Source organism: Zeus faber (genome assembly GCF_960531495.2).
Source record: "Zeus faber genome assembly, chromosome: 16".
NCBI lineage: Eukaryota > Metazoa > Chordata > Actinopteri > Zeiformes > Zeidae > Zeus > Zeus faber.
In genome coordinates, this window is record NC_137202.1 from 12,724,299 (window position 1) to 12,736,935 (window position 12,637).

At 45.4% G+C, this 12,637-nt stretch overlaps 1 protein-coding gene across 1 annotated transcript in view; it reads left to right on the forward strand.

Moving 5' to 3' along the window:
- ltbp1 (latent transforming growth factor beta binding protein 1) overlaps window positions 1–12,029 on the forward strand; it is a gene marked incomplete at its 3' end in the record, with an annotated part of 120,011 nt that extends 107,982 nt beyond the window's left edge. Inside the window, exons 31-33 of the mRNA XM_080016376.1 lie at window positions 8,601–8,780; window positions 10,175–10,324; window positions 11,725–12,029. Coding sequence (XP_079872502.1) covers window positions 8,601–8,780; window positions 10,175–10,324; window positions 11,725–12,029 — 635 coding nt within the window. The remainder of the gene's footprint in view (window positions 1–8,600; window positions 8,781–10,174; window positions 10,325–11,724) is intronic.
- Window positions 12,030–12,637: the final 608 nt, after the last annotated feature.

Here is a 12,637-nt window from a genome sequence, read left to right on the forward strand (position 1 = left end):
ATCTCTACCGGTCTTTTCCCCGTGTTGGTAAAGCCCAGCCCCACTTTGGCCTCTGTATATCCCTCTGGACGCCAACTACAGTATTTTCTGTAAAAGTAGTACGATTATTATGTATTTTTAAGATTGTTATGTGACCCGGAAGCCCTGGGCCCTGATGTGTCATGGAACAGCCCCATAAGATAATGTTAGATAAATAAAGGCCAATGAGAATCATAATCAGACAAGCTACTACGAGTGTGAGACCTAGGTACACAATTTGGAATCCAATATGGAATTTCTTATTTTTTTCAATAATTAAAGGGAAAACTTTTCCTTACCAAAAACATTATCTTTTGATAATTTGTATTCAACCTGAATGATTAGCATCAGTATTCTGTCCCCTGCGTGCGTGGCTCTACGCTTAGTGATATCTAAAGAGATGTACTGAATGAGTTAAATTATGACTCAGACCTGGAAGTAAAGGTGAAGGCTGTTTTACTCGTTAATCTTCGTCAACTTGCTTTCTTACAATGCTTTTCCAGAAACTCTGAAAAAACAAATCTTCTCTAAGGCTCAACACAGGGGGATGCAAAGGATTGAACGGACAAAGTTCTGGAGCACCTTACTGTGCAAATCACAAGACAAAATGGCTGGTCATGAACTATGACCCAACCCATGTGATCACAAATTTCCAAAAGAGACAAGTACATTTAGCTGACAGCAATCTTCAAAGCAACCACTAAGAGATACTAAAATGCTATTTACCTACATGTAACATCACACTCCCTGCCTGGTATTAAACAGAATGCCACTATTCATTTCTCAGTAAAGTCCAACAGACTGAAGAAAATAAGGCAAGGAACTGTCCATGGTAGAAGCTTAGGGAGACATAGCAAGTACTACTACTTCAGTTACTGGCCTGAGGAAGGTCTTAACATTCCCTTCTTTAGATCAAGCTTCCTGACCTTCCCATCGCTGCCAGGGTGAGCCTTGGTGATGACAGCCATGGGCCACGTTTGTTTTTTTACCTGAGTGTCTCTGAAGAGCACCAAGTCTCCGTCCTTGACGTTGGGCTGACTGTCTTGCCACTTGCTTCGGCTTTGGAGAGTAGAGAGATGTTCTTGCCTCCATCTCTCCCAAAAGGCCTTTGCCAAGTGCTTAATTGCCATTGCTGGCAATACAGATCTGAATTCTCAAAGGATCCTGAAGGAGGAAGAGGGGTGCAGCCCGTCTGTGTCAGGATAATCGCCTTTACGGGACCAGGCAAAGCAAAGAAGCGCCGTAGAGCATTGATAAAACTTGATATGTCCATTTACTCTATAAGCTCAATATGCACAGCATATACGCTGAGACATGTGAAGAGTATTGCCCATCTTTTACTGTTAGCTACACCTCCTTGGGTACGACGAGTGGAGATGTTCCAGGGTCTGAACACATCGAGACTCACATTTGTAAAAGGGGGTTCTGTGTTGAGATGATCCAGTGAGAGATCTGCCATCTTCTGTTCCGGTGTGTGTTTGTTGCATGTTACACAATTAAGCAGATTGATGGAGATTAATTTATTTGTCCCCATGATGGCCTCTGTGCTGATAGCTCCCTCAATGAAGACTCTGCCTTGATGTTTAACTCTCTCATGGTAGTGGTTTATGAGTAGAGTAGGAACATGGCTGCAGCCAGGAATGATGAGGGGGTGTTCCTCCTCTATCTCAAGCAGAGCACGCTGGAGCCGACCACCTGTTCTCAGGAGTCAATTTCCATCAAGGATAACGTTGAGCCTCAGGGAACTGCCTTTGGGAATGACTTCTCTTTTCTCCAAACAGCATATAAACTGTGTGAGGCTTTGAACAGTGATGCCAGCCATCGCAATCTTCTTTGTTGCTGTCCTTCTCAGACCTAAAGGACTGAATGGGGATGAGGGATGCCATAGCTCATAGTGATTGCAACGTGGAAAACCTTTCAAAGTGATGTGAACCAATGCCTCTGTTGGAGTCTGTGGCTACAGTGATGTGGCATCGAACCTCCATATCAGACTCTGGATTGATGAGGTCATAGGATGTTTCTTCAGCTGTGTTTGTCTCCACAGAATGTTCCAGGAATTCTGGACTGGTAAGTGTCTGAGAGTTGAGCTGCAGGCACTGGCCTGGTGGCAAAGTCTGCAGGGTTCTGACTGGTGTGGATATAATGCCACTGTTCAGGACATGTGGATTTCCTTATCCGTTCCACCCTGTTGCTGACGTACACATAAAACCTCCTGGTTTCATTATAAATGTACCCTAGCACCACCTTGCTGTCGGTATAGACCTTCAGACTGTCGGGTTGATGTCCAGCTCACTCACAACCAGGTCAGGAATCTCCACTGCCAGGACAGCAGCACCTAACTCAAGCCTGGGAACAGTATTGACCGACATGGGGGCTAACTTAACTTTCCCCATGATGAAAACCAACATGGCATTTTCCTTCAACATTCATCACTTTGAGGTATGCCACAGCTGCAATGCCTTTAATGGAAGCGTCTGAAAAGATGTGTATCTATGTATGTTGAGCAGTGGAGAGGGAGGCTGCAGTGTTGTCTCGGGGTCTCGAACTGTTCTAGATATCGCAGTGAATCTCTCCAAACAGTCCATTCCACCTCCTTTTCAGCTGGGAGGGGAGCCTTCCAGTTGCTGTTGTTACTGGTGAGCTATCGTAGTAAGAGCTTCCCTTGGATGGTGATTGGAACCACAAGACCAAGTGGGTCTAATAGGCTATTAATGGTTGCAAGTACTCCTTTTCAAGTGGATGGCTTCTCTTCTTCTCACTGTCTCACTGCTTCTCACAATGCAGAATGTGAAAGTGTCGTTCCCAACGTCCCAGCTTAATCTAAGACTGTGCTGCACAGGAGGTGAGTTGCTCTCTAGCTCAAGGTCTTTCAAGTCCTTTGCATGGTCTGTTGATGGATATGCCTGCATAACCACTGGCCAATTATGTATTACAATTACTATTTTATAAAGTTTCAGGTTGGGGATGGCAAGCATACCTTGGTCTGCTTTCAATAGATTGATGGCTGAAGTTGCAGATGGCAGTAACTTTAGTCCATTGTGAACATAGAAGTCCCTGTATATTAACTGCTTCACATCTCCACCAAACATGTCCTCCCCATGTAGAGCTGCTCGCCGTAGACCATAGGTAGCAATCGCTGGAGAGGGGTGATTGCCAAATACATGGTCTTCATCCTCTGTTCCACAACTTACTTGGTGGTGTCATTGTCCTTGAACCACAGGAATCTGAGAAAGTTCCTTTGGTCCTCCATGACAACGAAGCTGTGGAACATTTGTTCAATATCTGCTGTGATTGCTACCTGCTCATACCTAAACCGCATCAGTATTCTTAGCATTCTGTTGTTTTGGTCTGTTCCTGTCAGCAGGACATTATTCAATGAGGTACCAAGATGTGAAACTCTGGAGTAAAACACTACTTGAATTTGGCTAGGCTTGCATGGGTGATATACGCTGAAACGGGAAGGTACCAGCATTCTTCTCCATCATGTAGCAGTGGAGCCAATCCAGCATGATCTTGGTCGAAGCTTTTCTGCATGAAAGCCAGAAAATATCTCTTAATTTCAGGCTTTCTTTCAAGAGTAAGGGCAGAGACTGGTGAAGTGGGTCAGAGCTTGGTCTCTGTTGTTGGGCAGGTGTGGCCTTGGCGTTCGAAAGGGAAGGGGAGCCACCCAACTGTTAGCATAATCTATTAACATCTCTCTGTCTATTAACTGAATGAACCATCTGTCGTCAATGGATGTTGCAACCTTGTTGTCATCCTCTGTTCTTTCGAAGATCTTACTTCTCATTGAACTATCGCCAGCATTCTGAACTGGGCTATCAGAGAAAGGAGAGCACTGTAGGTTTTGAGAGCTGAGAGGCTGTGTGCCTGTCCTGAGCTTCTCTTTCAAGATGAGGCTTGTGAGCTGTAGCCAAAAATACTTCTCCAACTACAACCCAACCAAGGTAAAGGCTTTGGGCATAAGGAGCATTTTTGCCCCATTATGCTGGTCTCTTACCTTGTGGACTTGTAAGACATCCTGGCCGAAGAGCAGGAGAATCTGTGCATGAGGTTCGAGTTCAGGGATGAGGTGAGCAATAGGTTTAAGGTCAGAATAGCGCTTTGCAGCCTCAGGAGTAGGTATTTCTGACCCATCATCCGGCATATGGTTGCACTCTATGAGTGTGGGAAGAAGCACGCCAAGACTTCCATCTAAAGGATGAAGCCGGTTTCCTCTTCTCCCAGACATCTCTGTGACTCCAGCTCACGTGAGCAGAGTGTTGGTAGAATCTGCGCCCACAAGGTTGAACAGGTCAAAGAACTCGGACCAAGTGAGAGACCTACAGTATTACTCTTGTCATCGATTGGTTGAGGAGCAGCATCAAATAAACAAATACCACTCTCCTTGAGAAATGCTTTGCATTCCTCCAGTGTCTTAGCTCAGAAGCCCTTGCATCGCTTAAGGGAATGGGGCTTTTTGTGAATTGGGCTCTGCCTGCCAACGTCCAAACTACTGCTGGCAGTCTCTATAGGCATGGTGGCAGGTATTGGTGATCTCTGTTTTGTGGGACGAGACCTGACCTCTAAAGTGTGTGTAGCTTTTCGCAGGGTTGTCTGGCTTTACTGCTGTCGTGCCATATGAGTCTGAAACTCTGATCATTACGAGTACGGGCCTCTCTGCAGACAAAATCAATGAAGAATGAGAACGGTGAAAACTGGACTTGGTCTTGCAGCTTGTAAGAACTGCCTTGTGTCATACATTTCTCTTGATGCCCATATGGCAGTTTCTCCACTATTGGGTTAACACCCCAAGATGTATACAAGTAGGTGAGCCCAGACAGATAGCCCTCTAGTTTTACTGACTCCAACTCTCTTAACAGATCGCAAGCTCTCTCAATTTGAGGGGATCTTTGTAGCCAATCTTGGGGAACCTCTCAAGTTTGTCCAAAAGAACCGTCTCAATTGTTTCAGGCCACCCATAGCACTCATCAAGGCGCACCCATGCCATCTTGAGCCCAGCAGCAGGGTTACTGACATGAACAGCTCTGATTCTCCTAACCTGCTCTGATGACTGAGGGCCTACCCACCTAGTCAGAAGGTCAAGCTCTTCATTGCAGGTGAGTTTCAGTCCTTGTATGACATTCATAAAGGTCGATTTACAACCCTGATAATTGTCTGGGCGGTCATCAGACTTGATCATCCCAGAGGTCACAAGCTTACGAGCCATGTACATAACAAAATTGTTCATGTCTGCGGGGTCCAGAGAAGATGACTGTGGTGCTTGGATGTTAAGAGGGGGTGTGTGTGGCTGAGGCCCCCTCATAGATAGGAAACCGTGTGCATGGATCCAAGGGTAATATTGGACAGCTGGCTGATTCGTACTATGCACTCTGGAGTAGCTAGGATGGTGCCTGACATAAGGTGCAGTGGTATTTGGTCCATTCTCAGCTGTGTGAATGGAATTATGCAAACTGTCTTGGTGAAGCGGAGCGTGAGGGACATCATGTGGCCGATTGGGTGTGGTGTGAGGCGTGGGGCAATGACAGCTGACTAGAGCGCATTTTGGATTGGTTTTCAACATAGTTACTTGTTCTTTCCTCTCTGGAGTCATGGGGCATTGCTGTGATAGCCATTGCCCTAGAGTCAGCTTTAAATTCCAGCCCCGCTGCAGCTGATTCCAGAACCTCTGCCTCAGCTAAGGCAGCTGCATCCTCTTCCCCTTGCCTCAATGTGGTTAGAGCAGCCTCCATGCGCGCCCACTCTACTGTCAACTGGGCTTGTTCAAACATGAGCTTTGTTTCTCTCTTAACAAAGGTGGAGCGACCACTGCCTCAGCTCTGTCATGTGCTTCAGCAACTGTTAGGCTTGCTGAAGATTTGCTAGAGCTGTTAGAAAAACTAGCAACAGATCTGATCACATTATCTGTCTTTACAGATGGATTTTGCGATTGAGCCTTCTGCTGATCTTCTATCTTCGCCTCATTGTCCACCTTGTGTATGCTGTTAATGAAGAGCAGCTGTCTTTGTTTGCTGAAATTGCTGTGTTGAACCCAACGTGATCCGTTTTTTTCCACTATTCTGTCCCTGGTGCGTGTGGCTCTACACAAAGTAACAGATAGCTAAACAAGTGAAACAGATTCAGTTTTCTTTTGTGGATGCTTTCTTAAAAATTCTCATAATTCTCAATAGCAAATTCCACAACTTTGACCTTTTCACATTTTAAAGGGGGGGGCACAAAGACAGAAATATGTTTGTTCAGATTGTTGTTCCCATGGGAACACCAAACTTAACTTGAGTAAGCACGCACAGGTCACTCTCATGGGATGACACCTCATCAGGATCTCCACAAACACCCGCTCTCATTTCACTGGCCAAGAGGCTGCGCGCACACGTACACGCACGCACTCACATACACACACACACACACACACACACACACATACACATACACATACACACACACCAGAGCTTTCCTGTGCATGCAGGCAGTCAGGTTGGCTGGCTCGGGGTGCAGGTGCACAGGATTAGAAGTGAGAAAGTAGCTTTGACTAGCTTTGATTCAGAGTAGGAACATGGTGAGATACACACAGTGAGGTTTGAGTGGCGGCCATTGGTGTTTAACAAAAGTGGAAATGGAATTGAAAGTTGGTAAAAAAAACCAACTTTTCTGTTGAACATTAAAACCACTGACAGGTGAAGTGAATAACAAGTATCATCTCGTTCCAATGGCACCTGTCAAGGGGTGGGATATATCAGGCAGCAAGTGAACAGTCAGTTCTTGAAGTTGATGTGTTGAAAGCAGGAAAAATGGGCAAAGCGTAAGGATCTGAGCCACTTTGACAAGGACCAAATTGTGATGGCTAGACGACTGGGTCAGAGCATCTCCAAAACAACAGGTCTTGTGGGGTGTTCCCAGTATGCAGTGGTTAGTACCTACCAAATGTGGTCCAAGCAAGGACAACCGGTGAACAAGCAATGGGGTCATGAGCACCCAAAGGCTCGCTGATGCACATGGGGAGCGAGGTCTGGCCCGTCTGGTCCGATCCCACAGAAGAGCTACTGTCGCACGAGTTACTGATAGATGATAGAAAGGTGTCATAACACACAGTGCATCACAGCTTGCTGTGTATGGGGCTGCATAGCTGCAGACCGGTTAGAGTGTCCATGCTGACCCCTGTCCACCGCCAAAGCGCCTACAATGGTCACATGAGCGTCAGAACTGGACCACGGAGCAATGGAAGGAGGAGGCCTCGTCTGATGAATCACATTTTCTTCTACATCATTGGCATGGTCGGAGTTAGGGTCTGATCCGATCGAGCATCTGTGGGATGTGCTGAAACAACAAGCCCGACTTACAGGACTTAAAGGATCTGCTGCTAACGTGGTTGGTGCCAGATACCACAGGACAGTTTCGGAGGTCTTGTGGAGTCCATTGCTCGATGGGTCAGAGCTGTTTTGGCGGCACGAGGAGGAGCTATACAATATAAGTGGTTATTTGTGGTAGTTTTAATGTTGTGGCTGATCGGTATACATGGCAATATGAATTGGCTTTGAACGTGGAAAAAACATTGCTCAACGTAATTCTGACTGCAGCAGTTTCCAGACTGAACTTGCATTGCTCATAAGTGTGCGTCGTCATAATTAGTTGAGTTTCTTGCGTTACACACAAAATAAACCAGTAGCAGGCATTGCAGGACTTCAGGGTTTCCTAACCATGCAATAGTACAATATACAAAACAAAGACCCGCAAGACACCCAAACTAATACAGACAAACAAGTCAGAGAGTACAAATAAATTTGAGATAAAAGCAGTAATAAATAGTGCTAGTATAGAACAGCAAATGTGGTGAATGTAGTAATACAGTAAGTGGAAAGTTACTTTAAAATCTTCTTTGACTCTAAAAATAATACTCTTTAGGGATAGAGCTTCTTTCTGCCCCAGGTGTTTAATGTGTTTGCCCCTTTGTCGGCGGTGTGATTTACATTAATGTTTGCCTGAATGTTAAAACCTTCCATTTCCAGGGAAGAAGGAGGTGTTCCACAAGTAATCACCTCCCCAATCCTGCAAAATGATTCTGTGTGATGATGACAGCGTAATTACTTTCAATCTCATCCGAAGCTATTGTCATCTGTAGACGGTGTCGCCGCATACTAAGCTGCAGGAAAGGACGCCCTCGCTAATCTTTCAGCCCTATTTTGCTTTTTTCCCCATGACATTCTTGGTCTTTATTGAAGTGTTGTCGGGAGACAAATTGCTGCGGCGTGCGTTCCGCTGGTGATCTCTCTCTCTGCTATCTGAAGTGGGAGAAGAAAAAAAACTAGTGGCTGTCTTTCTCAAGGTCTCCTGCTATCTCTCTTTACTTTTCCATCCTTCGCCCCCTGCCTGTTTCATAAATGATATCCTCCATTTGGTGCTGAATAACTAAGAGATTGCTTTCCTCTCTATTCCTGCATCTCTCTTGTTTTCATTCACCCTGCGACTTGCTGTCTCATCTTAATCACAACATCACACTCTCATCATCATCACATCTCTCTCTCTCTCTCTCTCTCTCTCTCTCTCTCTCTCTCTCTCTCTCTCTCTCTCTCTCTCTCTCTCTCTCTCAGAGGACTATGCCACTATGTGTAACCTCCCTCTGAGTGGAGGCAGGCGGCCGTATGGTCATGACGCCCTGGTGGCCGGCCCCGTGCACGAATACGACGGTGACCCCGACTACACCCCGCGCCTGGACTACGCCCCGCGGCCCAACCCGCAGGCGGTTCTGCCGCTGTACGAGGACGAAGAGAGTGAGTGTTGAAGCTGCAGCGAGTCGGGCTCTCACTTTTGAACATTTTAATGATTCTGGACTTCACATGGTGGTGGTCAGTCCGTCTTGACAATATAGTCAGTAAATGCCCAAATGCTGGTGACGGCAAGGAAAGAACTTTAGTTTATTTAACACAATAACACCAGTGTGGTGTCTCACCACCACACCCTTCTTGTTTTACGGCAAGGAAGAGGTGTGCTTATTTGAATGACGTTCGGCGCTGCGTCAAACCTTTTAAAGGTGTGTGGGTAGTCCCACCTTGATGCAAGCATCACCACTGCCAGCTAATACCACCTGGAGTAATGAAATAGAAGCTTCTGATAATGTCAGGAGCCCTCCCCATAGTGAGACACCACGCTCAGATTACGGTATAAGCGACCTCAAGTTATAGGTGCACACCATTTTTCAGATAAATTACAATAACAAACACATTTGAAATGTACACAAACAGCAATTCCATTTGCCGCAATATTACAATCACAAGCAAACCCACCTTCACATCTTCGGTTCCTGTAATTCTGTCCGTACAGCGACTAAAAAAAACCCCACATCCTCTAACTGAGGCTTTGAAGCCTCTTTAATTCGCCCTGTCCGATCTTTTGCTTCTCCTGTTATGTCAAACCATTCAAGACTTTCTAATCTCACATCAAATGTTAGCCTGTCTCTCAGTGGTTCCCAGAAGACAATCATATTTTTATCTATTTTCTTTAGACAAAAGGTTCAGGCAAGCACAGCGGCAGCATGCCTGGAATCCTTATAATAACCCCTGGATTAATTGACTACTACTAGTGGCAGTGCTTTACTGCCATCTAGTGGCCGTGATGGGAACTTCATGCACTTTCGTGCTCTCGCAATTCTACTCTGTAGCCAGTTTGGTACCAATTATGTTGCTTTTTTTAAGGTGCTTTTTTAAAATTTTGACAAAATTCCCATTTCCCCACCATATAATAATCTAATTGCATGGGTGTATGTTTCATTCATGCTATGTAGTCTGTAGTATGTTTTGAAACGCTGTTACACAGCCTGCTGCCCACTGCTCCTGGCTGTGCCCCTGGAGGAAGGACAAGCCAGGATGGGTCAAAAGCAGAGAATCCATTTCACCGGCCACCATCAAAGCATGTGCATGTGTGTGTGTGTGTGTGTGTGTGCAAGCATGTGTTATAGTGTGGTGTGTTGCGTGATAAATAAAGTCTGTTTCTTCCTCTTCTTCTTCTTCTTCAGTGCATCAATGGCCACATTGGTAGTTTCCTAAAAATTGTCAGCTGTCATGGCGAAGAGTTTAAAGCTCTTTTGTGTTAGATGAAACCTTTTCCTGAGTTAAGTTGGTTTTATTGGGCATTTCAACCTGTTCCTCCACTCTTTTCTGCCCCGTAGATCCATACGATGCCTTCGAGGGCTTGCGGGCAGAGGAGTGCGGCATCCTGAACGGCTGTGAGAACGGCCGCTGCGTGCGCGTGCAGGAGGGTTACACCTGCGACTGCTTCGACGGCTACACCCTGGACATGTCCCACATGGCTTGCATTGGTAAGAGGGAAAGTGGAAAGTTGCCTAAACTAAATATCTAAATAAAAGACAACGTAAAGAAAGTATTATTTTGAAAGTCCAAATGTAAGAATCATAGATAGAGAGATTATTTATTCATCCCAGAGGGATTGCATTGTTTACAACAGCTCATATCAAAAACAATAGGCAACAATTATAATGTTAGAGAATAAAAATAGAAAGAAGTTGGCAATATACAATAAACCTAAAATTAACAATAAAAATTTGACATAATCCTAAATTAATCAATAAACAAGAAGATTCACCAATTTACAATAAATGTAAAAGTAAACAATGAAAATAAACCTAAAAACGAACAATAACGACAATCAAGAAAAAAGGCGATGTACAATAAACCTACAACGTTAACAAGAAATAATCAACCTCTGTATCAAACATTCACATTCTGACAAAAACATGACCTTGAGCCGTTATCAACGTTGACCTCTTTGCTTCCACGTCCCGTTCCACTCCCACTCGTGTGGAGCTGTTGTTCAGCTTGTGTCCAGCAGAGGGAGCAGCCATCACAGTGTGCGAAGGAGAGATGACTCAAACATAGAGACAAAGATTTTCAGTTTGTCAACTTTTTTTGTTGAATAAATTATAATTAATGATGCTATGCATCTCCAGCTGAACTGACTAAATATTGAATAGTGGAATAGAACAAATTGAAATTTAATACATTTTAGCTGTCGGTCAGGGGATAAAAGACAACAATCGTCATGCTTTCTTTAAGTTCAAGATTCAAGGGGTTATTTGTCACATACATATACAGACGCTCATACATATATGCAGTGAAATGTCATGACACCCGGTGATTACGCACAATAAGCTCTATAAGCTCTAAAAATACTAAAATGTGCGTTAACAATAGTTTCTTAATGTGCGTTGCCTCATGATGTATTTAGACTGCACAACCCGAGCAGCACTGACACTGGTGAATCTATTCAAGATGTAGATCGACCCCAGACTTGTTATTGTTGGGTCAGTTGGAATTTCATTATGATCCCATTATAAATGTCCTTGTGGCAGTTCATCTCCTGGCACTGTATAATATATTACTGGAATCAGACTTTTTGCTTCTCTCTCTTTCTCTCTCTCTCCTCTTTCACCGCCTTTCCTTTTACCCCTCTATATAGACATTAGAGCTTTGTGTGGCGGCAGCCTGCATTACTCTCAAAAACACATAAAAACACCACGTCATACAACAGAATTCTATCTGTAAAGAATTGCAGCGGTTCTCGCCGTGTCTACAAGTAGATATGACCTGTAATGCACGGATTCTGTGTGACAACCCAATTCATCGGTGACGTGACGAATATCCAACCCAATCATTGATCATTCACTTGCGATCACTTCTGTTGACTCTTCCCCCCGTGCAGACGTGAACGAGTGTTCCGAGCTCAACCGACGCATGTCCCTGTGCAAAAACGCCAAGTGCATCAACACTCCGGGCTCCTACAAGTGCGTGTGTCTGCCGGGCTTCCTTCCCTCGGAGCGGCCGAACTACTGCGTGTCCAGGGCCAAGGGCGGGGCCAAGGGCGGGGCCAAGGGCGGGGCCAAGGGCGGGGCCAAGGGCGCGGCCAAGGACGCGGCCAAGGACGCGGCCAAGGACGAGGCCAAGGACGAGGCCAAGGACGCGGCCACGGAGGCCACGGAGGCCACGCCGAGCTCGGACAGGGAATGAGCACGGACGGACGCTAGGGGGTGACAGGAAAACACAAAATAAAACCCACGCAGACACACAGCCACAACCATACACACACACACACACACACACACACACACTTATTTAATCAAAGCCCATATAATCTGCACTGTATAAAAAATACACACTAAATGAAATTAACAAATAAAAGAAGTAATTTACTTGAGATGAAGTTTCACCTTGAACGCCCAATCCGGAATTGCTTGAGTATTACAACGACTTAACACACACGCACCAGTGGGTTGTTTCGGCCCCCGCCGGTTGCCAGTTCTGCATCACTCTTCAAAGGTCCCTCCGGTGGAGCGCAGCTTTACTCGGTTCCTCGCGTTTTGTTCCGTGGTTCGACTGATGAACCAGAGTTTGACATCACTGTTTACTTGAGGTGGGATTCGCCGGTGAGCTTTGATCCAACAACTCCGACTGAGCTCTGATTGGTTTACTGCTCCACAGAGCCCTCCCCCCCCCCTAGGGGGCGCTGTTTTTTCCAATTCCGGATTGGGCCTTTAATTTCGTAATGTGGTGCCTTTGTCGGGGATGTAAAATGTGTGTCGTTGTTTTTTTTTTGTTTGTTTGTTTTTTTTTTGTTG